This window comes from Pituophis catenifer, unplaced genomic scaffold (genome assembly GCF_029215685.1).
Source record: "Pituophis catenifer annectens isolate HBS135680 unplaced genomic scaffold, rPitCat1.0.hap2 SCAF_1, whole genome shotgun sequence".
Taxonomy (NCBI): domain Eukaryota; kingdom Metazoa; phylum Chordata; class Lepidosauria; order Squamata; family Colubridae; genus Pituophis; species Pituophis catenifer.
In genome coordinates, this window is record NW_027256881.1 from 48,912,873 (window position 1) to 48,940,046 (window position 27,174).

At 36.8% G+C, this 27,174-nt stretch overlaps 2 protein-coding genes across 3 annotated transcripts in view; one reads left to right on the forward strand and one right to left on the reverse strand.

The window, feature by feature from the left end:
* Positions 1-11,194, reverse strand: part of GPATCH2 (G-patch domain containing 2) — a 100,789-nt gene extending 89,595 nt beyond the window's left edge. For both annotated transcript variants that reach the window (XM_070949037.1, XM_070949028.1), the window contains exons 1-3: positions 11,029-11,194; positions 4,047-4,760; positions 153-214 (exon numbers count right to left, since the gene is read on the reverse strand). In XM_070949037.1, coding sequence (XP_070805138.1) covers positions 153-214; positions 4,047-4,760; positions 11,029-11,084 — 832 coding nt within the window. In that variant the 5' untranslated portion in view covers positions 11,085-11,194. The remainder of the gene's footprint in view (positions 1-152; positions 215-4,046; positions 4,761-11,028) is intronic.
* A 348-nt stretch (positions 11,195-11,542) lies between these two features.
* The window catches only part of SPATA17 (spermatogenesis associated 17), a 92,124-nt gene continuing 76,492 nt past the window's right edge, over positions 11,543-27,174 (forward strand). Inside the window, exons 1-4 of the mRNA XM_070949050.1 lie at positions 11,543-11,610; positions 19,145-19,234; positions 20,704-20,785; positions 24,030-24,080. Of these exons, the coding sequence (XP_070805151.1) occupies positions 11,543-11,610; positions 19,145-19,234; positions 20,704-20,785; positions 24,030-24,080 (291 nt within the window). The remainder of the gene's footprint in view (positions 11,611-19,144; positions 19,235-20,703; positions 20,786-24,029; positions 24,081-27,174) is intronic.

The window sequence follows — 27,174 nt, forward strand, 5'->3', positions numbered from 1 at the left end:
TTAAAGCAAAAACAGCAAAAACACATACAAACCCTGGCAAACTGGATTTTCTATACAATGTTTTTAGTTAAACAAAAACTAAGATATTGATTATCTGCTTATGAAGTATACAAACACTTAACTGGATACATTTCTTAAAAATGTTTCAGTACCTTGTCTTCCCTCATCATTGGTAAACAAACCAGCATCACTACTGCTGAGGCTGCTGGATTCACTGTGATAATAGGGAAAAAGAAAAGATCAGAAGTACAATTGATATCTCAGTCATAAAATTTTAAACAGGCAAGATTGCACTTAGATGAAACTTAAGCCTTAACAAAATCTAAAAGAAAATAGGATATTATTTTTTTAAAAAGAAAGAAAGATCAAACTGCAAATATCACGGTTCCATTAACTACAGAACATATTATTTTTGGCACATAAAACCACAGGAATCTAATGGGACCCTGACAGTAAGCCAGATGTGACTGCAATGAGGTGCTGATACAATTGATGCATTTTATTATCTGCTTCCATCTAAGGCTCACTGTTCTTTTCTTATGCTGTGCTATTCAGCTTGATCCTAAAATTATTGCTCACTTTTAAAAAAAGGAAGAAAAAGGGGGAAAACGAGGGAATTTGAGTCAAAACTATTTCAGCTTTTGGTTGCATGAAAAATAGGTATCCCACGTCAGAATATCTATTCTTAACATTTGGAAATATTATGGACCTACCTCATAAATGTTCATTGCAATTCTATTATTTAATTAAAAAAGAAGAGCTTTCGTACAGTGATGTCTTTTAAATCAAAGTAAAAGGTCTCTCGAGAAAAACAAGAAAAAAAAATCAATATAACAAAAAACAAAACCAAATAAATTTCTGTTACTTTCTAATTTCTGTTTCTCACAACATATTTTTATATTCATTACCCAAATGTTTTACATGTGTAAGTAAAAAATGTAGAAAATTATGTACAAATGTAGATTTAATATTATGAACATTTAATATTTTAAATCAGCATCAGGATTCAGAATGCCATCAATGTCCAAACATTTCTAATTTTCTGCAGTAAGTGGTCCTGAGTTTTAAAATTTATCAAAATATCACTGCCAATGAACTACTGTTTCACACAAAGAATTATTTTTCTAAAAGATAAAAAGTCAAATCCCACAATAACTTGAAATACACTTTTTATTTGGAATTTAATTGTGACCAACAAAAGGGGACCTTTAAACATTTGCAGTGAATTTTCACTTTTGTACAGCTGAGATTAATTCCCAATCTATTTATAAATCCTAAAGGGAATAACTTTACTGTATCAATATGTTGATACTGTATCAATTTTGAATTTAGTCCACAGACTTACTATCAGTAATTTAATACAAATTAATCCAGTAATTTAACACAATCTAATCCTATATTTTAACTATTTAACACAATCTAATTCTATATTTTAAATTTTTAAATAGTTCTTAACTTTGTTATTTAAACTTCTTTTAAAGTTATATCTTTGAACTAGGTTATCTCATAGATTTTTAGCAATTTTGGTGCCTAATTTCTCTGATGATTTGGTTTTTTTTAAAGTGTACTTTTGAACTTTTAAAACTATAACTGTTCTATCACTATTGTTGTATGTACACTGACAGTTTATGCACCAGAGACAAATTCCTTGTGTGTCTAATCACACTTAGCCAATAAAGAATTGTATTCTACTCTGTATTGTACACAACTGGATGCTTAGTTACTTTACTTACCCAAATTGCAAAAGAAATGCTGTGAGTTTCATCAATTCTGGTAAACATTTGGAAGCTATTGTTAATAATCCTAAAAATTCACCTGTGTTCAGTAACATTCACTTCTTCAAAAAGAGTTTCGTTAATTGTAAATTAGAAATTAGTATAATCTAGGCCTGTAGGCAAGCAAGTGACACTTATAACCAGGAAAGAAATCTGATCATAAAAGGATTCAGCAATCATCCAATCATCACATCCAGCCAGAACTGAATTTCAATGCTGTTTGCAATAATAAGGATTGGACTTAAAAAGCATAAAAGCTTTCCAATGCCAATTTGCTTAATAAGTGTGTAATTGTGCAGTCACATGACTGCATCTATCACAGTAACTGCTGGTTTTCTCTGTTGGTGCTAATTTATAATGTCCATAAGCAGTACTTCAGTTTTTATATATGTTAAAAATTATTTTCAATATTTCAGGGCATCAAGTGTCTGCCACTTATCTAGGAGAGCTCTTATCAAAAGCAGAACAGGAACAATTTTGCCATGAAAAAAATCAATTTAGAAATGTCCTTTATAAATGCCTATGGAGTTTTTTTTTAATTAAGATTTTAAGGAAGCCCTTTCAGATTTCTTCCAATGGTTCCTTAAGTTTTCTCCATACAATTATTTGGCAATTTTATTGTATATAACAGTTAGGAAATATTGAAAATTGTTTACAAGTTAACCTATTGTTCCATTTACCTCTGTTAGTGCAGAGATTGGCTTACATTGGTTTTCAAGGTTTCAGGCAGATCTTTTTTTCCAACCACTATTTAAATAGTCAGGGATTGAAATGGCTTGCCAAGCACATACTACACCTGTGAACTGCACCCTTTTTCCAATCTGTTATCAGTTGTTAAATGTCTTTGTTTCCCATGCTAAAGAAAGATGAGGCAAATGTTTCAGTAAATAACTACGGCTATTGTTGGATGAAAGTTCTCAACAAATAAAAGGCATTGTACTAAAAGGAAAACGCAAGAGCAAGAACATAGAGACAGTGTTGTATGAACCCTATTCATACTGGAAAAAAAGACAAATTATTAATTACATATATATTAATATCCTACCCAGCTTCTCATCTTCAAAAAAGTGGTAAATGGCTATAGATTGTGGAAATTTTTAAAAAGAGAAATAGCAATAGCACTTAGATTTATATATTGCTTGGTAATGCTTTACAAGCACTCTGAGCAGGTTATAAATGTCATCATATTGCCTCCCACAATCTGGGTCTTCATTTTCTGATCTTGGAAAAATGGAAGGCTGAGTAAACCTTGAGCTGATCAGGATCAAACTCCTGGCTGTGGGTAGAGTTAGCCTGCAATAATGCACTCTAACCACTGTGTCACTATGGCTGTTACTTCCTTTACTATCTCATATTCTTTAGTTTTGCAGTTCTTCAGGTTACTATTAATATAGAACACCACAATGTTCACTTGTCATCCTTATCCTGAAATCATTAGTTAACTGATATTCCAGCAAAGAGCCTTAGAACGCAGGCTTCTTGGCAACTTAGTTTTTCCTAGGATAAAGATGGAAATTCATCAATAAAAAGGCAGAGCCATGTAGTTGGTTATTTAAATATAAACCTGAGCTATCCCAAAAATAGAAAGAAAGAGGGAATCAAATAGATAAAAATATCCTCATTAATTTAGAACTTACTATCAGCATAGAGCAAGTGGAATTCTGGTTTGAAAAAAACTGTGATGCATCTCCCAAGAACAGTTGTGCCAGTGATGGTGAAAAATAGAATATATTTTATATTTCAATATTTTCTAATACTTAAATTCTTTTTTAAACATGACATAATTGGGAGTGGATAAAAGTATCCAGGACTGTAAGTTTACAAGAAATGTAAACACCTGTAATAAAGTATTTGGAAAGGAAATAAACAATTGTATTCTGTCAACTTTATAAATTCAAAACTTTTAATTAAAATTTGAACTATTTGCCCTTACTTCTCCTTTAATGGGAAGTAAAAAAAAAATCAGTCATAGGAAAAAACCCCAAGGCGGCTAAATTTATTTTATTGAAATCCTCTGCATACTTGTTTGATAATAAGTACCACTGACCCGTGTAACTTACTTACAAATTAGGCCAAATAGGGTAGCATTGCACAAGAGTTGCACTTTTTGTACTGAAAGATTTAATGCAGAATGGCAGAAAGACTTTAAACAATTTTAAATAGTTCAACTTTGGCAGTATACTATGGAATCCTAAAGCAAAACATAATACTTTAACATAAGAACAGCACAATAATCTAAATTTCACAATTAAAAGAAAAACTGAAAACAACCTGTCGCTCATGTTTTCATCTGAGCCCTTTTGCTCTTCATACTCCATTTTATCCTTGTTCACAGGATTGATTTCATCGTTCTCTATGACCACGCCTTCATCCAAAATGTCTGGGCCTTGCCTATTTGCTGCTAACTTTCTTTTTTTAACTTTACTCTTTGATAGTTCTTGATGGGAGTAAGATCTGTTGTCATTGTCCATTTCCTGGTCCTTAATGTTGCCTTGTTGGGGCAACGTAATTTTGTTTGTTACTTCAGAAGGTAGATCAATTGCCATTCGTTTCACCTTTCGACGTCTACGCAGAGTCCTATTACCTAAATTGTCCACAGCTAGATCAGGTTCATGCCAGAGAGGTCTTTTGCCTCTTAGGTTATTTAAATTTGAATTTGGTCTGCGTTTTGCAACCAACAGTTGGTCATCAGAATCACTATGGTCTTTCTTATTAGCAGCATAGTTCTCTCTATAATCCTTGTTTGGCTCTTCAAGGCTGGAATCAGAACCTTCACTTAAACAATGTCCAGTCTCCCAGGGATGATGTGAATTAAATGAACGTCTTTTCCTTCCTCTTCTCTTTCGAGCCTGGCGTTTTAGAAGACATGAGATGCTGCGAGAATGATCACCCGTATCTGCAAAGCCACCTCTTGCTTGCTCTGAACTTTCTTCCAGTGCAGAGACTAGATCATGAACTAGCTCCTCCATAGTCTTACTAAAATGCCTGTAAATAGCGGGGGGGGGGAAAAAAAGCCATTTCTAGTTAATTAATATCTTGTTATAGTGACTGTTTTAGCAAAGTGAAAGAACTACTACTATCTTTGCTCACTTTATGTGGTGCTTCGGAATTGGTGGCACTACACTGTAAGATTTTTTTGCCCTAACCATTTACCTATCAGATGGTAAAGTAAAACAGAAATAATCACTCCCCACCCACATATCAGACCTTTTATTCTTATGCAAAGCCCTACAAGAGCAAAGCAGTATCTTGCCTTCATCTGAGTCTCAGGGGAAGAAATAAAATAGACCACTATAAATTGTGAAAAGCTGTGCAGAATTTACTTGTCTTAATTCTACTTTTTCAAAAACAAGAGACAGACAGACATCCAAGCTTGTTGGGAAGTATATTCAGGAAAAGGAAGGATTCAGTAGTAACCATAGATAACAAGAGCAAAAAAAAAAAATTGTTAACACGTCTCCATAATAAAATATCACAAAATAATTCTTATGCTTCACGTTTCCTTAACATGAAACTTAAACTTAACAAAAACGTAACACACAATAACATTAATAGGGCAATCTATTTAACTGGCAAAGTACCAATTTAGCACAGCGATTAATTGAAGAAACAAAACCTTGTATGCTATAATTTCATTTCTGACTTTATAGTGAAAATTAGAAAGGCATTCAAAACACAAAGACAGAGAACAGAATAGTTTAGTTTAGTTTTACTTTATCCTAAGAGATTATATGAAAAAGGTAATTTAGACATTTGTTATTACTAATCTATCAAACAAACAGCGAGTTTATTTGATTTATATCCTGCTTTTCCAGAACTATAAGACAACATACATGGGGATCTCCTTTCATTTTAACTGCACAACATGAATATTTTTACATAGTCATTCTATATGTATATAGACCAAATGACATTCAATTTAGTATTTCCTTAATCTTAGTGTTTCATCATTTAAAATATGTATTTTGCTCTCTGTTATCCATGTTGCTAGGCTGGACAAATGTTTTTTGGCAACAATCATAAACTATGACTAACATTTAAACTAGCTTAACATGCTTTTCAGACCACAAAAATCAATTACATTGATATTTTATCCTCTGAATGGCATAATCCAAGAAAAACACAAGAGAGATGAGGTAGGGCTGCAGGGTGGTTTTTTTATATTCTTAATTATAACGAAAGAACAGTACAGTATAAAATAAGTATGAGCATAAATCAATTGTGAAAGCCATGTAAATTTAGTTGAAATACTATTTGCAGGTACCTCTTCTTATCCATGCAGTCTTTATTTTTCAATCCAAATGTCTCCCATACAGTTTGTGCAAGTAATGACATCATTTGAAAAAAAATGGTAAAGTATATGTTTATGAGATATGGCAATAAGTACTGTGAGTTACTAAATGCCATATTTTTTATTTCAATTTGATCTCTGAAGATGGTTGCTGAGAAATCCCATTAAAATCAACTTTATGAATGGATGCAAGAAAGAGCTCCAAGAGCCTTGGTAGTACAGAGGTTTAAGGCACCCTGTTATTAAGCTGGTTATTAAGACCAGCTGCCTGCAATTACTGCAGGGTTCGAATCTCGCCAAGGCTCAAGGTTGACTCAGCCTTCCATCCTTTCTAAGGTAGGTGAAATGAGGACCCAGTTTGTGGGGGCAATAAGCTGACTTTGTATAAATATACAAAAGGATGAAGGCTATTGCTGAGCACATTGTAAGCCGCCCTGAGTCTTCGGAGAAGGGCGGCATATAAATCAAATTAAAAAAAAAAATAGACTGGCTTGTCTGTCTCTTAAAAATGCAGCTTGAATCATATTGATGACATTCCATCAGCTGAAAGAAAGCTGTTGCATGTTGAAGGATAAAAAGAAAGCTGAATAAATTGTAACCAAAATTCTGATCCGCTTGGCCTTTTGTAAGGCCTTGAAGATCTGGCTTTGAGCCTAGGCCCAAGGCCCAGAGGGTATGAAGGATCATGTTTCCTAGCTATACTGATATCTAGGTTGATTTTTTTTTATGAGGGAAATGTGTAGTCTAGAAATATAAATAAAAATATTAAATTTGTATTATATTGTAATTGTTTTAATTGTTTTATGATCATTCACCACCAAGAGTCACTTACTTGTGATGGGTGGCCATAGAAACTTATTAAATAAAAATATGAAGTCATATAATCTAGTGATTTGCTGAATGTTCAGCATATTGTTCTTTTACCTATTTTACCCAAATCAAAAATTCAGCTTTATGATACTTTGTTACACCTAATGAACTTCCTCAAGGATTGTATATTTCATCTTTACTAGGTTTTACATCATAGAACTACATGGAAATTCAGGGTATATAATTATAAAAACACAAGCAAAAATATATGTTAAAATGTTATTCAATTAAAGTCAGTCTTTTAATTTCTGTATTGTATATTGTTTTAAAAAAATGGAGTGAGGTAAAGCTATTATTCTATTTATAAAATAGAGAACTATCTAACAAATTACTTGATAGAAAAACAAAGCATTCCTCTTTCCAATAATTACTTCTGGAAAGGAGGTTTGTCTTAATGTTTGCTGAGAAAATAGTGTGGAAAATAAACAAAGGAGCAGGATACAAATCACTGCAAGCATTGCTGCTTAAAAAGTAGATACTTTTGAAGAATAGCCTGAAAAGTGTGCATGCCTTGAATATTAGATTAAAAAGAACTACTGCCTGAAAGAGGGTGGTTTTAAACAGTTTTGCTCCCCTACCCCTCAGTTCACTTTGGTCTTCTCATGCCCACAAATTCAGCTTTGATTTTCTGTAATTTCTTTTCTTCTAGTTAATATTGTTCCATATCTCATAGTATATTATATCTATGTTTAACTTGATATTTTTGCTTGTAAGTGTACAAATGTTCTCTGTACGTGCATGTATTTGAATGTATGACAGCTATTTACTATACACAAATGTCAATGTCTATGGAGATTCTCAGTCATCCAGGTCATGGTTGTCCCAAAGGTGCTTTTTCAAGAGGTAACTGGACTTTCTGGTTTTTCTTTGAAGACATTTCACTTTTCATCCAAGAAGCTTCTTCAGCTCTGATTGGATGGTGGACAATGAAAGGTTTTATATTCTTAGCGAGTTGTTAACGTCATTTGGTTTATTTGTGTCAGAACAAACACATCAGGACTAGATTCAGCAGTCCATCTGCATTTAAAAGACAAAGGCCACTCTTTGAAAACAGCAAAATTTGGACAGAGAGGACCGCTGGTTTGAAAGAGGGGTTAAAGAGGTCATCTATGTCAAAATTGAATAGCCTTCTCTCAACAGAGGAGGGATACATCATCTATCTCTAATCTATAACAGACCTTTAAACAGTTCCAAGAAGGCTCCACACCCATTTGCACCACTCAGGTGATGACACAGATAAACCTCCAGGTGATCTAAGTGACCTGCTAAAGAATGCAAATGACCAGCTGTCTGCAAGGAGTATAAATCCTTCCATTCCCCACCATACAGTCAGATCTAAAGAAGCTTCTTGGATGAGTGAAACGTCTTCAAAGAAAAATAGAAAGTCCAGTTGCCTCTTGAAAAAGCATCTTTGGGCTATGCACAAATGGAAGATAAACTAAGCAGTTGACCAACCAAGATCACATTAAGAATAAGGGATGGATTACTCTGGGAGATCTCAAAGAAACTTAGGGTAATGTCTAATGAACCAAAGGCCTCTCTTGCATTGGTTGAATATCATTGGTATGAGACCACCATCCTGAGAACACTGAACAACAATAGTATGTGGGTATGTAGCAGGATTGCAAGGAGAAAGAAAATTGCTGCCTGTCCACAGTTTATGAAAGACCATGCAGATAAACCAGAAGCCTATTAAGACTATTCTGTGGATGGATGAGATCAAAGTAGAACTTTCTTGATTAACTGAAAACGGTTATATTTGGTTAAAGCCAAACAGTGGATTCCTGCATAAGAGCCTTATTCTATCTGTGAACTGTGATGGCAGTATCATAGTTTGGGCCCGCTTTACTGTATCTGGATCAAGATGGCTTCCTATCATTGATAGACTATTCTGAATGGTACCAGAAAATTCTACAGTAAAGTGTCAGGCTACTCTATTAATGAACATAAGCTTAAGAGAAAGTTCGACATGCAATAAGAAGATCCAAGAGACAAGTCATGCAAACAAAGGATGGTTAAAGGGTAAGAAAAGTAATGTTTTGGAATAGCCAAATAAAAGTCCTATAAAAGTGTTTTAGATTATATTTATGCAGAAATATTACATTCAAAAGGATTCACAAACTTTAAAGCACCATTTTATTATAGAAGGTGTTCCATGGAGGCCAGTGGTTGTTATGCTCTGCCCATAAAATGAGTCAAGTTTATAACATGGTTATTTAGATAGCAGTATAGAGTTAAACCTCCCTTTTATGAATCAATATTTTTTCTATTATATCTCACACTTTAACTGTACTCTATATTCCCTACAACTTTTTTCTCTAGCCTTATTTATGTGCAATTGAAGAAAATTAGCTTTTTATCCTCTAGCATATGAAAACAAGCATTCTGGATCACTTGTTGATGTGTCAAAAATTTCTGCGCTATTCTTTTATCTAGCTACAGCATATATTTTCTATAATTTGCTTTAACAATAAAGAGTTACTAATTTCAGTACTTGTCATATATTTGAAAATGAAATTTTCATTTATCCTTGTTTCCTCCTTGCCAGATTTGCAGTTATTTCCTATTCTTGTACTTCCACATAAATACATCATTAACCTCATTAAGGGCCTGGTGGCTCAGCAGACTGATAGCATTGTGATTAACACCAGCTGTCTGCAATTACTGTAAGTTCGAATCTCACCAGGCTCACGGCTGACTCAGCCTTCCATCCTTTCTAAGGTAAGTAAATTGAGGACCCAGTTTGTGGGGGCAATAAGCTGACTTTGTATAAATATACAAAAGTATGAAGGCTATTGCTTAACGCATTGTAAGCCGCCTTGAGTCCCTGGAGAAGGGCGGCATATAAATCAAATTAAAAAAAAAAAAAAACCCTCTTTGGACACTTCTGAATTTCATGCATTCATGAAAAGTCAGCAAGAGAAAGCCAGTTTGGTCTAGTGGTTAGGGCAGCAGCCTACAAACTAGGAGACTGATTTCTAGTCCCACCTTAGATATAAAAGCTGACTGGGTAACTTTGGGCTAGTCACTCTTTCAGCCCATAAAATCAAGCCTGGGCCAATTGGTCAATTCCTGTCACAATCAATGTATCAACACTGGATACACAAACAAACAAACCCTGAACTTGAAGAAATGTTAGAAGAAGAAGAAATCAAAATAGTGTTGGGATTTACAGCAAGATTCCTTTTTTCTGATGTTGCATTTAGCAATATTTTTTATCAGACTTCTGTTGGACTATATTTCTGAAGGCACTGCACAAGTTTGCAAAGGGAAAACAAGTTTTGCCCTATTTTTCTGCTTTTCCTTCTATACTTACATGCTGCAAGCATTTAAGACAACTGCATTAAAAGAAAACAGAGCAAGAGAGAAGCAAATAATTCGGCTGCTGAAAATAAATTCATGGCCTAAATGATTTTTTTTAAGGATGTTTAATCTTGTAGCAAAAGAAGTACTCTGTTAGTTCCCAAAATACCACCATCCTGTTCAGAGGTATCCCTTCGACAGCGAGTATAAAAAAATCACACTTTAAATTCTGATCACTCCCCAATCTATGGAAAGTACAGTGGACAACATCTTCTGGTACCCCAATACAAGTAAATGCAGGGCAATCTCTTTCAAGTTTGTAACAGAAGGAACTTCAGCAGGTGCTCAAGGGCTAACCCTCCTTTCCCCAAACTAAGGATTCACACGCCCTGGCCACTCATCCCAGCCACCCTTTCCTTGCACTCTCATCCCAGCCAGCTCCATTTATATTAAACCTCAACTTTACCCCTTTAGGCTTGGAGATGCACACAGGGGACGGCCAACTTCTTCCACAAGGCCCTAAAAGCCAGTCTCATCCAGGAGACTTAAATGAAAAGACCGACACAAATTGTTATAAGCCGAGTCTCCATGCCGCAGTTGCTCTAAGAGTTGATTTTCGAAAGACTCTCTCTACGCAAAGCTCGTAGCAGTAAGGTCATCGCTCCTCTCCTTCGACGCCGGGGGTCCTCCCCAGCCTAAAGGCAACCTAGCCCGTCGCCCCTCTCCCTCCGCCCCAGGGCCACCCGTTCCTCTGGCCCCCCGCTCGCCACCCCTTTTCCCGCCCCTCACCAGCTCTTCCTGGCGGCCGGAGGTCTGCTCGGGTTGGGCTGAGCCACCCGGAACATGTACTCAGCGCCCGCAGTCGGCCGCTCCCTGAGGAGACAAGTGCCGCTTTGCAGAATTCGGGAAGGAGGAGGAAGAAGAAGAGGAGGAGGAGGAGGAGGAGGAGGACGGTTCACCGGGCCGCGGACGGGCTGCCGCACCTCTCACTCCCTCATGATGGTATCCCGGAAGCAGCTTCGGCGCTGGAAGGAAACCGGGCTCGACCATGACTGCTTCCCTGTTAGGGACGTGACACAACGGTGAGGGGGGGATTGTCTCCCCGCCACCGTTTCGCCTAACTTATTACCCCGCTTTTATCCTGCGGAACTAAACCCGCCGCTTCTCTATCTCTGTCTCTCTCCACGCAGAAGTTGTCTCCTTCTCCCCTCTAGGCGACTGGGCTCAGATGGTACGATCCAGTTGCCATGACGAAAATTTGTATACCATCCCTGGGAGCCGGCTGGGAGGGTGGGGGGGGAAGATGGCCACTTTGGCCCGCTTGCAAGAACGGCTACCGAGCTTCAAGGAAGAGTATTTCAGTAGAAACAGGTAACTCGGGCCTCCTTCCCGAGGCTCTTGAATTATTCGTCCAAAAGCGATTCCCTTCCTCGTCTCTGAGATGATTCCAGGTTTGAGGATGCTGCTGCTGCTTCTTCTCTTCCCCGCCCCCCCCCCCCCGGCCAAGAAGTATCGGGAGTTCCCACTCCGCAAAGTAGAGTTCATGCGTTCACACGTGTAGCCTATGAATCAGTCGCCATGGTAACGTAAGAGTGATGGGGAACGTAGGTGGAAAGATCAAGAAAGGAGCATTGGAATTGAAAAGGGAAGGGCGTTCACGTTGTGGAAAACTGAAACTTGCTAACGGGTAATGATGCCTTTTTTTCTGCTTCTAAAAGCGAGGTTTCCCCCAGAAGTAAACAGTGCGGCTTCTTCATCCCCATCACTGTTAACTCCGCCAAATTCATCTTGGCGACAGAGAGAAGGCAGCTACTTCTGCATTGGTTCCTCATCTTTAGCATTAAAAAAAAGTGGCTTGGCTCTTTCCAGATGTCATGGGAATGTTGTCGCCTTTAAATGAAAATAGAAAGCAGTGTGTCTAAACAGTTCTTTCAGGAATAAAGTTGACAACAGCTTGAGGACACACAACTTGTTTGCCCTTGGTTAATCCAGGGGTGAAATGCTCCCGGTTCGGACCGGATTGCCTGATCTGGTAGCGATGGCAGCGGGTGGTTCGGAAAACCGGTAGCAAAAATCCCTGCGCCCACCACCCCCATGCCCAGCTGAGCTGCACGATCATCAGAGGCCTTTTTTTTTACTTTTAAAAACATATTTTTTCCTACAACCTCTTTGGCTGAAAAAATGCTTTTAAAAGTAAAAAAAAAAAGCCTCTGATGATCGCGCGGCTCTGCTAGGATCGTCAGAGGCTTCTAAAAACATTTTCTTCTGCAACCTCCTTGGCTGAAGAGGTTGTAGAAAAAATGCTTTTAAAAGAAAAAAAAAAGTTGGTCACGCCCACCCAGTCACATTACCGCCCCCCCACCAACCACACCCACAGAACCGGTAGTAACAAATTTTAGATTTTGGGTTAATCATAGGACAGGAGGGAAGAGTCACATTGCAATCTGGGTTAGCAAAACACAAGGCTGAAGTGTGATTGGCTAGTAGTTTGTGGTTGAGAGATATGTTAGCCTGCAATTTCCATCAGAACTGTGTGGACAGGCTGGAAATGATGAAAGCTGTAACTATACTTCAAAAGTACCTGATTGGGAAGAACTGCTTTTGAAATATCACTACTTCTCCAACTAATTTGGTCATAGGAATAAATGCGAATATTGCCATAATCACAAAATAGATAGCTGCAGTTTTTCTTTCTTTTTTGTTTTATTTAGTATGGGCAGCAAACTGACTATGAATGGTTCAGAATTTATCTACTGGTGTTCTAAGTCCCAACAAGGAAATCACATTGTATTACTGTTCTATTTACCAGTGCATTTCTAGATCCAGTTGAAAGTGCTGATGATGATCTCTAAGTTACAAATGATTTGGGGCAGTGGAATGAATAATTATTGACTGATTATTGACTGGAGTCCTAGTGGATAACCATTTAAATATGAGCCAGCAGTGTGCAGCAGCTGCCAAAAAAGCCAACACAGTCCTAGGCTGCATAAACAGAGGGATAGATGTAAAAAAAGATGTGGAGACTCTAGAAAGAATGCAGAGAAGAGACACAAAGATGATTAGGAGACTGGAGGCTAAAACATGAAGAACAGTTGCAGGAACTGGGTATGTCTAGTTTAATAAAAAGAAGGACTAGGGGAGGCATGATAGCAGTGTTCCAATATCTCAATAGCTGCCACAAAGAAGAGGGAATCAAGCTATTCTCCAAAGCACTTGAGGGTAGGACAAGAAGCAATGGGTGGAAACTAATCAAGGAGAGAAGCAACTTAGAACTAAGAAGAAATTTCCTGACAGAACAATTAATCAGTGGAATAACTTGCCTCCTGAAGTGGTAAATGCTCCAACACTGGAAGTTTTTAAGAAGATGTTGGATAACCATTTGTCTGAAATGTTATAAGGTTTTCTGCCTAAGCAGGGGGTTAGACTAGAAGACCTCCAAGGTCCCTTCAAACTCTGTTATTCTATTCTATTCTATTCTATTCTATTCTACTCTACTCTATTCTATTCTATGCTATGCTATGCTATGCTATGCTATGCTATGCTATGCTATGCTATGCTATGCCATGCCATGCCATGCCATGCCATGCCATGCCATGCCATGCCATGCCATGCTATGCCATGCCATGCCATGATATGAAATCCTTGTCAACTCTTGGTGGCTGCATAGATTTTCTTCATGGCAATCTGCCCTTAACCATGTCTTTCAGTCTTCCAACTACGCAATAATCACCACTGGTGGTGGTTCTCCTTGCTGCTGGTTCTCCTCTTTTCTTTCCACCTTTCCCAGCATTAGAGGCTCTTCTAGAGAACTAGGTCTCAGCATTATAAGTGCAAAGTAGGATAATTTGTACCTTGAGTGAGACTTTTGAGTTTATTTGTTCAATGATCCTTTTGTTTGTTTTCTAGACTGTTCACAGTATTTTCAGGAGTCTTCTCCAACACCAAAGTTCAAAAGCATGTACATTCTTCCTATCTTTTTTCTTCAAAATCTAACTTTCACTTCCATAGAGGGAATACTTTGGCATGCATAAGGCATTCATGGCTGCTCTATCAAGTCCTAGTCTGCTGCATATTTCTTGACTGCTAAATAAATATACCCATGATTTAAGAACTTTTTCAGAAATCCTACTTATTGGACTTGAGTAAAATCAGTAGGGTTGTTTGGGACTAAATAGAGTACCTTTAGTAGCTTCTAATGTTTCAAATCCATTTGTAAATGTGTTTGAAAGCACTTTCAAAACAAACTTGCATCGTCTAACTTCTTTCAAATATTTGAAATATTTTTCAATATATTTTTGAAATATCTATATTTATTTATTTATAAATAAATATATTTATTTGTATCCCATTTGTATTATTTTTACAAAAATTCAAGGCAGTGAACATAGCCAACATACCTTCCTCCTCCTATTTTTCCCACAACAAGAACCCTATGAGGTGAGGTGAACTGAGAGAAAATGACTCATCCCATATTCTACTAAAACTCCATGTCTGATTGTTTGGTGCTTCATTGGACAAGATTTTTTTAATCAAAGAGTGCAAAGCAGAGCAACAAAGATGATTAGGGGACTGAAGGTTAAAACATATGAAGAATGGTTGCATGAATTGGCTATGGCTAATCTAATGAAAAGAAGGACTAGGGTGTGACATGATAGTGTTTCAATGTTTTAAGATGAGGGGGTCAACCTATTCTCCAGAACACCTGAAGAAAAAGAAGCAATGGATGGAAACTAATCGAAGAGAGAATCAATCTAGAATAAGGAGCAATTTCTGACAAAACAATCAGTTCTTGCCTAAAGAGTTGGGGGTGATCCAACACCGGAGGTTTTTTAAAAGAGATTGGACAACTATTTATCTGAAATGGTATAGGGCAGAGTTCCCTAACCTTTCTGGGTTGACAGTCCAGGGGCGGGAGGGGCAGGCACCTTTACACTTGCATGTGCAGTGCAAATGGGGCTGCGAGCATGTGTACAAACAGCTGTGAGTGCGTGTGATGCAAATGGGGTCACAAGTGTCCATGCGATGCTGAGGTAACACTAGCACCCGCACAATGCCACAATGCTAGCGCAAGTGGGGAGTGTATGCTTGCAACGAACCTAGCACATGGACACCACCACAATGCTAGTGCAAGTGGGGGCCTTCACTCATAGCAGCACCAGTGCCTGTATGTCACTTGCAGCATCACTAGCCTTTGTGCGATGCCATGATGCTAGTGTGAGTTGGGATGATGCGCATGCGCATGCATTGGCCAGCCATTCACTCAGCCAAGAGGCCATGGCCCGGTAGTAGGCCGTGGCCCACAGGTTGGAAACCCCTGCTTGAGCAGAGGGTTGGACTAGAGGCTGTCCAAGCTCCTTTCCAGCTTTCTTATTCTGTAGCTCTGCTTCAGTGCTGCCACAGTGTTGCAGTCAGCTGCGGTCATTTTTATATTCCCTGCCAGCTATAGTATAGCCTTTATTGTCATTGTACATCACGTATACAACGAAATTGGTTAGAGTTAGACTTCAAAGTCAGAGGGAAGCTGGCAGGAAGTTGGAAGTCACTCCCACTCCTCTGTGGTGATTCTGTTTCTCTGTTTAGGTAAGGAAATATCTCTGAAAAAATGATCCAACAGCCCATAGATTGTCTAGTACAGTAGATATATAAGTATAAGATCCTAGGCCTTGCACTCTGGAGTGTTTTATTAGACAGAATATTTAGCAGATTCACAGAAACAAAATGAAGTGGGATAGCTTGATAATACTACAATCATACAGGCTAAAAAGACAAAGACATACAGAGAATAAAAGAGAGAGAAAAACAAAAGAGATTACCTCCATCATTAATTAAAAACAGAATCCAATTTACAAATGACATTCATAAAACCACCTAAACCATCGAGTGAAAATAAAAACAAGAGAGAAAAATCAACACAATTTTAAACTATTTTATTCCCTTTATAATTAGCTGCCATGGCTGCCACTGCTTTTGCTCTAATCTTCCTTGCTGCAGCAACATCCAGTTTTGCTTGCTGAATTATATATACCAGTTAGACTGATGTAACCATAGATAAATAAATTGAATTCTTCATGCCAAGTATAATTTACAGATCAATACATAATGCATTAAATCTTTTGCCCTCAGAACACACAGATAAACAAGGGTTTTGCTGCTAGTTCCCCCTTGTACCTCTTATCCAGATATGATGATGGCATTTACTGAAAGGTAAGGGTGTAAAAAAACATGCCTCAAGTAGAAATCTGTCAAAGCCTGAAGATAAGAGGACTACTACAGGTAGTCCTCATTCAATGATCATTTGTTTAGCTACTACTTGAAGTTATGGTGGCACTAAACAAATGGTAATTATACCCAATACCCAAAGTTATGGCCATTGCAGCAGCCCACGGTCATGATCAAAATTTGGGTGCTTGGTAGTTTGCCTTCATTTACAATTGCAGAGGCACTTCAACTCTCCCTACCTGCCTGTTTCTCCTGAATCTCTGCCCTTTGGCTACCCTTCTGCTGGCCCTGCTGTCATGAGCTCCACTGGTCCTACTGCCCTGCTGATGTTGTAGTTCCCACTACTTTACATAGTAGTCCCTCCCCTCCTGGTCAGGTGATCAAAATGCAGGTATTTGGCAGCCCATCTGCATTTATGATCACCTACCCACTTAACTTCCTCCATCTTTTGGCTGCCCTGTCCTTCACCATCTCTGCTGTTTCTGCTAATCTGTGCTCCACTGGCCTTGCCACCCTAATCTCCGGTGGAACTTCTGCCCTGGGCTTCCAAAACCTTCCAAAATGTCACGAGAAGACTGCACACAATTTGGCAAGACTACATATCATCTTGGGGAAAAGGCCTGGTGCAGCCAGCAGCTGCCTCATGAAGGGCAGGCAGGCATGCCTCAGCAGCAGTGGGAAGTAGAAGACAATGAAAGTCAACTGGGACTGATAGGGCAGTAGAAGCAACAGAAAACATGGTGGCCAAAATGGTAGAAATGGGAGGAAAATAGGCGAGTAAGGAGAATTGAAGAGGAGGCAATCCCTTCAATTGGACTTCAATTGGACTAAGACAGGAATGACTTGATTTGAGATGGATTCTTGCCCAATAATGATTCAGGATTCAGTTAGCAATAGCAATGGGAAGAGCTGGATTTTGGCCACTAAGAGATGAAGTCAATTGGCATTAGACTTTATGACTACCTCGCTTAGCAATGGAAATTCTGATCACAATTACTGTCATTAACCAGGAATTACATGTACACAATTTAGTCAAAACACACTTTAGAAAATCTGGAGAAAATCCACCAAGTGAAGCCACTTCCTCAGGTTATCCTTAAATCCTGAAATATGCTTGTCTTTTTCAGGTGGGGATAATATATGAAATATAAACAAAATTAAGCTCAGACACCCTTTCTAGTACTTCTTCCAGACATAGGCCTGGCTAAATGGGAATCTGGTATTTCATCGATCTTTTAAAATATAGAAGGATCTTAGCTACGTTAAGAATAATTAAAGGTATGCTCTCTTCCATACTAAGCAAAGCTGCAAGGGAATCTTGGAGAAGAATGGAGATTGCCCTTGTATTCTAGGGGAGACTGTGTTCAAACTGTGTTGTAGGGTATCCTAAGATTTCACAAAAATGTGATGAGGTTTTGTGAAAGATTAAGGACAAAAAAATCAAGCACAATCAATTTTCTATTACTAAAACTTTGCTTCTTGATCAGTTTTTTTTTTTAAAAAAAAATAGGAAACATATTATGTGGCCTGAAAAATGTTCAAAACCCCTTGACTAAAATATAGGAAAAAAATGTTCAACATTGTCTTGGTGAGTTACAAAGAGGGCTGAAAATAACAGAATGATAAATAAATATAATACTTTAAAAATAGAAGTCCAAAGATGGTGATATCTTCCTTAGTAATCTTCCTTAGTAATATTGCTTATAAAAAGAATGTGGAGTTACAAAGTAAATATGAGTGTGTTGTGACTGTCCCCCCACAAAAGCTAAAGCAATTTTAGTGGGCATCAACATAAATATAGTTTCCAAATTACAGGAAATAATGATTCCGTTTTTGTTTGTATTGTTCATTCCACCTCCAATACTGTGTTCAGTTCTGGGTACCAGAAGATTCAGACAACTGAAAAACAAACAAACAATGAGGATGATCAAAGGCTGGAGTCTTAGGTTACTGAACTAAGTACTGGTGGAATTGAGCATGTTGAGCTTTTCAAAAAGGTGATGGAGTTGGGGATATGATAGCACTTTTCAAGTACTCGAAAGAATAGCATTCATAAAAAGCTTAAAAGTTATTTTCTGTCGTGCCAAAGTACAGAATAATGATCTAAAATTATAAGGCATATTCCTCCCTAACATTTATTTATTATTCAAATTTCTATACTGCTGTTCTCCTTTCGGACTCAGGGCGGTCATGAACATCATGAACTACCTACATAACATCATGAACTACCTAAGAATCGAACCAGTAATAAGGAAGCTAGTGAGCTATTTTTCAGTAATTGAAACTTTGGCAGGAATCCAAATTAAAGATCCCTAACTAATATTCATACAACCTTTGCTAAGGATGTATGAACAGTTGTCAGTAGTGGTTTAATTTGGATCCTTTCCCGAAACACAGTTTGGACTTGATGGTTCCTATGGTTCCTATTCCTATGGTTTTTCTAAAATGATACTAAAATGATACTGTTGTAATTAATATAAAATTCAGTTATAAATGATTTTATAGTTTAACACTGAATGTTGTAGGGCAGGGGATATTGCAAGTTGTCTTTACACCTAAGAGTGGTAAAAAGGTATTAAATAAATAAAGGTACTTGATTTAATGAAAATAATACTACTTGCTTTTTCTGATCTTTAATGTAAATGATCACAGTACCGATTGCGAAATTTATCCCTTTTGCTTTTAGGTGTGTAGATGAATACAGAAAAACAGAATATTATGCTGCTGTAAAAATTCAGAGTTGGTTTCGAGGGTGCAAAGTCCGGGCATATATCAGGTAATTTAAGCTATACCTGTAAACTTCATAAATACGTTTATCTGAAAACTAATATGCATGTCTACTTACAGTAGAGATTAAATTTTTTTTTTACATGAAATGGGAAGTTTAAGTTTAATGTTCATTTTTTTTACCAAGTATACAATTTTTTTTTCATGTTTGGTGCTGTTTGAAATTGATTAACAGGAAAGAAGTACTGAAACATACACGTAGGGGGAGCTAGTGCAAGAAGAAGAACATTTGTTATAATCAACAACCATTTTGTTGATTATATAACAAATTAACACTGAAAAGAACATATATTTGAAACAGCATTAAGAGTTATACTCAATATGCTATATTGAATGTAACTATCAAGATAATATCTCTCAAGATACACTATTCAGAATACAAATTGTTCTAAAACCGAAAATGATAAAGTTGATATGGAAATGGAAAAAGAAATTTTTAATAAGTTAGTAGAATAGAAGTTGGAGTTAATGGAGGAGAATATGCTGAGAAATCAGCCAAACAATGAAATGCTGGAAATCAGCCAAAAAACTAGGTGGATTTAAGGAGGAGAATGCTGTTAATCAGCCAAAACAAAACATGCTGGAAATCAGCCAAAACAATGGAAAATGCTGGTAATCAGCCAAACAAAAGGGGAAGTTGAGGAGGATAATATGCTGAAAACTCAGCCAAAATATGATATGCTGGAAATCAGCCAAATAAATAGATGGAGTAATGGAGGTGAATGAGGAGAATATATTGAAGAATAATTATTAATAAGGGGTGGGGAAAAAAAAAGAAATGTTGGATGATAATTAAAATGAAATGGTAAATTTTGAGATCTCTGTGTAAAAGTTTAAGAATATGATAGGATAGATTGGGTTTAGAAAATGAGAAAAATAGAAAGAAATTTTTATTAATAAATTGAAATAAAAATTGAGTTGTATACATTTGGAAATTAAGATTTGTGGTGATAAAATTGTAAGGTAAATATATAGATTAATAGAAAAGATTGTTTTTGTGCTTAATGTTGATGTCAAAAAGAGCAAGGGATAAAAAATTTAGATAAAGGGGTATTGAATTCTGATTTATAATTGAATTTATAATTGAATATAAAAAGGAGCTTTGCCTTAGTAGGAGATTAGGATGTATGATGAGATAATAGAAAAAATTGTTAGGATGTTGGAATTTATGTTAAAATTGTTTGTTTCTCATTTGTTAAATTAGTCTACCCATTTGTGACCGGACCAAGACTTTGTTCTTAGAAAAATTTTCTTTTTTATGTTTATGTTGGAAAAAATAAAAAAAACTTTTGAAAAAAAAAAGATAATATCTCTCAAGATACACTATTCAGAATACAAATTGTTCTAAAACCGAAATTGATAAAGTTGATATTGAAATGTCATATTCAGAAACTTAAAAGCTGTAAAAATCTCTATTAATTTGCAGTATTATATCCTTACTAAAGTATTTTGTTTTAGGTATCTGAACAAGATGATGGTATTTATTCAGAAATGGTGGCGGGGCTATCAAGGGCGGAAAAAATTCAGAAAAATGCTGGAGGTAAAATTAACTTTCTAAAACTATTTTTTAAGTTTTCCATAATTTGCATTAGTACAAAATAAGTGGAATTATTTTATTGGAAGAAATATTTAATATGTTACGTATTTTCAGATTTATGCATTTTTGGTCATGCATAAGTGTTCAGATATCTGAAAAAATAAAGCAAATAGGCTCGGATAAAAAAGATAAATAAATCTTATATTTTTCTATTTGGAATTTGTGCATTGCAAAACAGGATTTCATTGGTTCCTTGTGCTACTACCCTCTTATTCAGCAGTGACCACAGAATCCTGCTACATTTGTTAAGTGCCGAAGTGTTGTTGTACCGCAAGTTCCAGCCTTTTTGGGTGTGCATGTACCATCAAATGTCTGTAGAAAAGGAGTGAGGCTTGTGTCACAACATTGCAATTCTACTTTCATCAGTTCAATCTTCCCTTCCACCCCAGTGGACACTGCTGCTATTGTCTAGAATTTCCAGCAGATAGCACAACTGGCTAGCCTTATATGAGTTTTGAAGTTAAGCAAAAGGAGGCTTAATAGTATAGGTATTTCTCCTTTAGCAATTGCCTCAGATAACAACTGTTCACAAATACAGCACTAGTGAACAGTAATAAAAAATTAAATTTCTGACCAATGCATGCATTTACGACAACAAAAGCGTTCAGTGTGAAACCGATTAAGGTTTGGCCAGTTTCAAGGCACAACCGTGAGCTTGTGGGAGATCAACTAATTAAGGTCACAAAACTGAGTTTTTTAACTTGCAGTTAGCACATTTTAGGAAAGTGCTGCACTACAGAGAAAGGCAAATTCTTGCTCTACAAGGAGGGCAAAAAAGGAGGGGAAAACACACCAGGGACAGAACATTATAAGAGAGAATTTCATTTTAATGGGATGGCAATAACCAGCAATCTTTGCAGCACCCCTCCCTCCCTCTCTCTCTCTCTCTCTCTCTCTCTCTCTCTCTCTCCCTCCCTCCCTCCCTCCCTCCCTCCCTCCCTCTCCCCCTCCCCTCCCTCTCCCCCTCTCCCTCCCTCCCCCCCCTCCCCCTCCCTCCTCTCTCGGTTCACTTAGCAACTGTGTCACTTAATGACCATCTTTCTGGAAACAATTGCAGTCATTAAACAAGAACTACCTGTATTTGATTGGAAGATTACCAGTGAATTCCTTGGATGCAGACTAGACTCAGAAGTTGAAAAAAATCAGTAAGGCAATGATAAACAACTTATTTAAGAAACTGCATGGATGTCCTCATTCAAGAGTAATACTTGATTTGAGGACGTCTTTATTTCTTAATCTAGCTTCCATACTTGATGAATTGAGCAATGGCCATCCATGAAGCTGAGGAGAGTTATACAGCTTTCTTCTTTTACCCATTAAAATAGAGCATCAGAAGTTTTGGAAAAGTATAAAAGCTGCTTTAGACCTGCTAGCATGTCCCACATTCCAGCACTTTAAGATATAAGAACTAGAGTTTTATAGATGTAATCCAGAGATAATATATAAGCCTAGTTACTAGTACCCTAAAAACTACAAAAGTAGAAGTTCTAGATATTGATAATTTATTTATTTATTTGTTTAAATTTCTATACCGCCCTTCTCCAAATAGGACTCAGGGCGGTGCACAGCCTAAGTAAAAACAAAGCATACAAAATTTAAAAAACAGTATAAAACTTTTGGGAAATTAGGCTTCCACAATAATATGTGTTTTAACTTGTCACCTCTGATCCATAGCATTCCATTCCCAGTTCAGTCTATTTGAAACATATTAGCAAAGCATAGTTAAATAAAGATTGAGTTATGGAAAGAAGAGAAAAATATTCCCATCCATTGGCTCCTATCTGTTGTAGGGATCTGAATAGGAGGTGGATTTTATCACCAAATTGAAGGATTTCTTGGCTTAAGTATATCTTTTTTTTTTTTCAAAAGAACTATCTCTTTTCTGTTTATTTCCCCTCCTTTTGGGTATATTATTGAGGAAGCAATATGATATTAAGGTAAGCATTTTAAAAAGTGGCTTAATTAAACAAAAACAATAATGCCTCAACTAATGTAATGAAGAAAGTGAATCTAAAATGAAGTAGCGTCATTGTGTTCATTTGTAAATAACATATTGCAGCCAACTGCTTCTTAATTGCCCAGACAGTTGATAAATAATCCAGTCCTGCTGCTCTCCACAGACAATTTGCTTTGGATCAGACTAGGCAATTCCAATAACACTAATTACAGTGAAACTCTTTTACAGTGAATTTTTTTTTTGCCAGGAGGGAAGATCGAGAGTACAGGGAACTGCATATCAAGGAGAGGTTCTTTCTCTCTGATTTGTAGTTAAAACACACTCCCAAGCCCCCAGAGTCTGCATGTTATGCTAAATAAAGGACGTTCTTCTATCTCGAAAGTACTTATTTTACTTTTTTATGATACTGTTGTGAATTATGTTCATTTTGCATTGGTAATTAGAGGGTGGAACAGATGTGAAAGCTTAGTGTAAAGTGATGTATCCATTAAAATAACCTATCTTGCCAAGTGAGTGTTTGCTGTAACAGGAGATTCTTTCACCGAGAGCGGAATTCATCTTTATTGGAAGGGAACCAGGAAATGTTTTTTTTTTATATCAGGGGATTCACTGTAACATGTTATCATTGTATTTATGATTTTATGATGTTAGAATGAATATTAAATGAAACAAAATTCCCAAGGATTACTCAGGAGGCAACTAAGTACATAACGTTTAGTACAGATGGTTGGAAGGCACAATTTTGCTCCATCACTGAATCCATATCCTTGAACGATTTCGACTGAAGACAGCATTTCTTTGAATTTTTCATTAAACCAGGCATCTTGAAATATGAATTCCTTTTATGTTTCTGTGAGTTTTGGTTAAAAGAACCCTGGTGAATAAATCATATAATACTATATGTCACCAGCACTTGTGAATATTTCTGCTTTGTTATTCTACTCTCAGTAGAGCACCATTGATTATCAAACTCAGCGGAGAGCATTTTATGATCATATATCTCCATTAGCTGCTGGTTTGACTACCATAGATTTTTCTGGTTAAGCCTGCATTATGTATTAGCAAGCCCATCTCTTCGATTCTAAGTTTGATTTTATTCCATCCAAACCTAAATGTCTTATTATGTATGTATGTATAAAAATTCTTACCTTTTATATGTAAAAATAGAAGTATAGTATTTGTGTAACTGAAATGTATGCCATTTTTTTCTCTCTACCCCTTGTTTCACAGACAGCATATTTTATTATGAAGATGAATTTCTACAATGAAATGGCTGTCAGGGTAAATATTTCTTCACTTGTTAAACAAATGAAAAGTCAATTGTGCTCTGAATTTGCTTTTAATAAAATAAGCAACCCAGAATAATATAAACTTGATTGATATGCTGATGGTAAAGTGAGGAAATGGTACATAGTTACAAATTTCAAGTTACGCTAAGTAATCCCAAATTGCATTTTTGAAAATCTTGGTTAGATTTAAAAGTACAAATTCATTGTCTTTTCTAAATATTGTGGCATTTCATCTTAGGAGGAAAAAACATTTTTTTTAATGTTTGCATGCATTTGCATTTAAATCCCACACTTCATCTATGATATTCAGTATTTCGTAAATAGGTTTTACTGGACTCATCCAGGCACTGAATAAATATCTGCTTAAGTTTAGAAAGTACATTTTATGATGTGACTAAAAAACCAAACTTACATTAATGGCCTGAACTTTCTGCTGTACAAATACCTAGGATGTTTTCCCACATTTTCCTAACCAGATTAAGAACTGCAAATGTTAATGTATAATCTGGTATGGTTCCCATTGATGTAAGATTTTCCAATAGACTTGCATAAATATAACATATTCAAATTTTAGAAATGGTTCTAAATTAGGTACAGGCAGAAAAGAAAACCACCTGGCTAAATATAATTATAGTCCTGTATCATCACATGTTCTTTAACATTGTACCTTAATTATATTTGACCTACTATTTCAAACTTTAATATTTGGAGCCAGAAAATAATAAAGAGAACAATAATTATAATGCATAATTTTCTGATTCAGATTTAGTTTTATAATAGTAGATTGTGATATAGTAGTCTTATTTTCATTTGGAAGATTTAAGGGTTGTTATGAAGAAAAGTAATCCCCATTTTTTAAAAAAAATCTGTATGAGCAGATGGCTTCTGATATATCAAGGTTTTGCCACTTGTTTAGCATTTAAAATAAACATTATTTATAAGACCACTTACATTTTGATGTTACTTAATGAGGAATATGCATCATTGATTTGACTAGCTTAAGAGGTCATTCAGAACTTGCCCGTTAACAAGCTGTAATCTGCTGAGCACACAATGACTTTGTTTAAAATTATCTGTTTGGTACTGATCAATGACAATAATTGTTTGGTACCAATCACCACTGAAACTTGTTAATTACTTTGAAGGGCATATATTTTGTAAGGAAGGATAAATATTCACCTTGGAATTATAAGAGATACAAGTAGTGTTCTATTTTCTATGAAATGTGTATGTTGATGGGTTGGGTTATTGGGTAAAATCAGAAAAAAATGATTTGATACATGGATCAAATTTGATCACAGGGAAAAAACATTGCCTGCACACCTCTGATCTTTGTAGATATAGATATATCATGGCATCTGAATTCTTTTCCAAGGCTTTTGTTACTACCCTATCAATTGCTAGTCTGTAGCTTATTTCTTGATTGCTGCTCCTTTACTAATGATAGTTGATCCTAAATAGCAGAAGCTATCCATCAATTTCATTAATAGAGCTTGCAAAGCATTTGCATTTTCAGCTATCAAAGTAGTGTCATCAACATAGCACAGAGTGCTGATGTTTCTTTCTCCCAGATTTAAAACTACTCTCTTTTTTTCCCTTATTATATATTCAACATACAGGTTGAATAATTAAGGAGAGAGTATACAGTCTAATCTCATTTTTTTGCTGATCCGGAGTGTTTTTCACCATGTTCTCTCTGGACTCTGGCTTCCGGCCCAGTTGTTTTACACGAGTACTATAGGATGTTCTGAGATTCCCAGTTTCTTAAATACATTCCACATCTTGACATAATATACCTGAAAGTCTCTCTATTGTCAACAGTAAAAGTCATTCTTTTACTATTCTTTGGCTTCCCCAATTATCCACCATATAAGAGCAATATTGTCTCTTGTTCTTTGTCCTTTTTTAAAATGGCTATGACTATCTGGCATTTTCCTTTCCATGTTGGATGATCCAGTATACAAAAGATGTAGGGCATATAGAGGTCTGAATGCATTGGAAAATGCAATGATTAAAATTAGTAAGGCTTACATAAACAGATTCCTCCCCCCAAACATACATGCTATATAATATCTATGTTTAAGGAGTGAACACCTAAGCAGTTCTGTAGGGCAATATAATCTTAGTTTATACCAAACATTTTTAAAATCTGAAAAAAATATCATTTATCTACCGGTAGTCCTTGATTTACAACAATTCAGCAACCGTTTGAAGTTATGGTAGTGTTGATCAATCCCCAAAGTTACAGCTGTTGGAGTCACATGATAGCAATTCTGGCGCTTGGCAGCCTGCACTTACAACTGCAGGGCTGCTTCAACTTCCCCTCATACCAATCTCCCTCCACCCATTTTTGGTCCTCTGTACTCTGCAGTCTCTGCTGCCCTAGCTGACCTTTTGTCATCTTTTGCTCTTGCTGCTAACCATGCATACCTGCCCTGATCTTTCACAAGGTAGCTATTAGCCACACAAAGTTTGTTCCCCAGGTCTTGCACTGCAGTTTCCTTGTGAGACATGAGAAAGATGGTCTCTCACATGGTCAGCAAATTACGAGGAAGGGCATGCCTCATCAGTAGTGAGAAAAGGAGGACAGCTAAAGTAAGTTGGGATAGCAGAGGGTATGGTGGCAGAAGTCTCAGAGTGCAGATGGCTGGGCTGAGACGGCTAAACCTTCTCGGACAGCTAGGACACAGTTGCACTGCTGAGGCTTCTGGAGGGGCTGGGCTTCACATCGCATTGCTGGGCTATAGCTTCACACTGTGTTTCCCAAGGTGGTTGCAGATTCCTGGGATAGCTGCAGCTTTGTACTCAATGCTCAGCTGCAACTTTGTACTGTGTGGCTGAGGGGGCTGAGGCTTTGTGCTACGCTGCAGCATAGCAGGTAAGCCTAGAGCTGGCAGTTCTTGGGCCACTTGCCTTTCCATAAGCAGGGTGCAAGGTGGCACAAAGGCAGAGACAGACAAGTGGGGATAGTGGAAGAGGCAATGCCTTACCTTACTGATAATCAGGGCTGGGAGGGACCAAGCCCAGAATTGACTTTTTATATTCCTGGTTTCCAGACCTTTGCCAGTTACAATGGTAAAATGTAG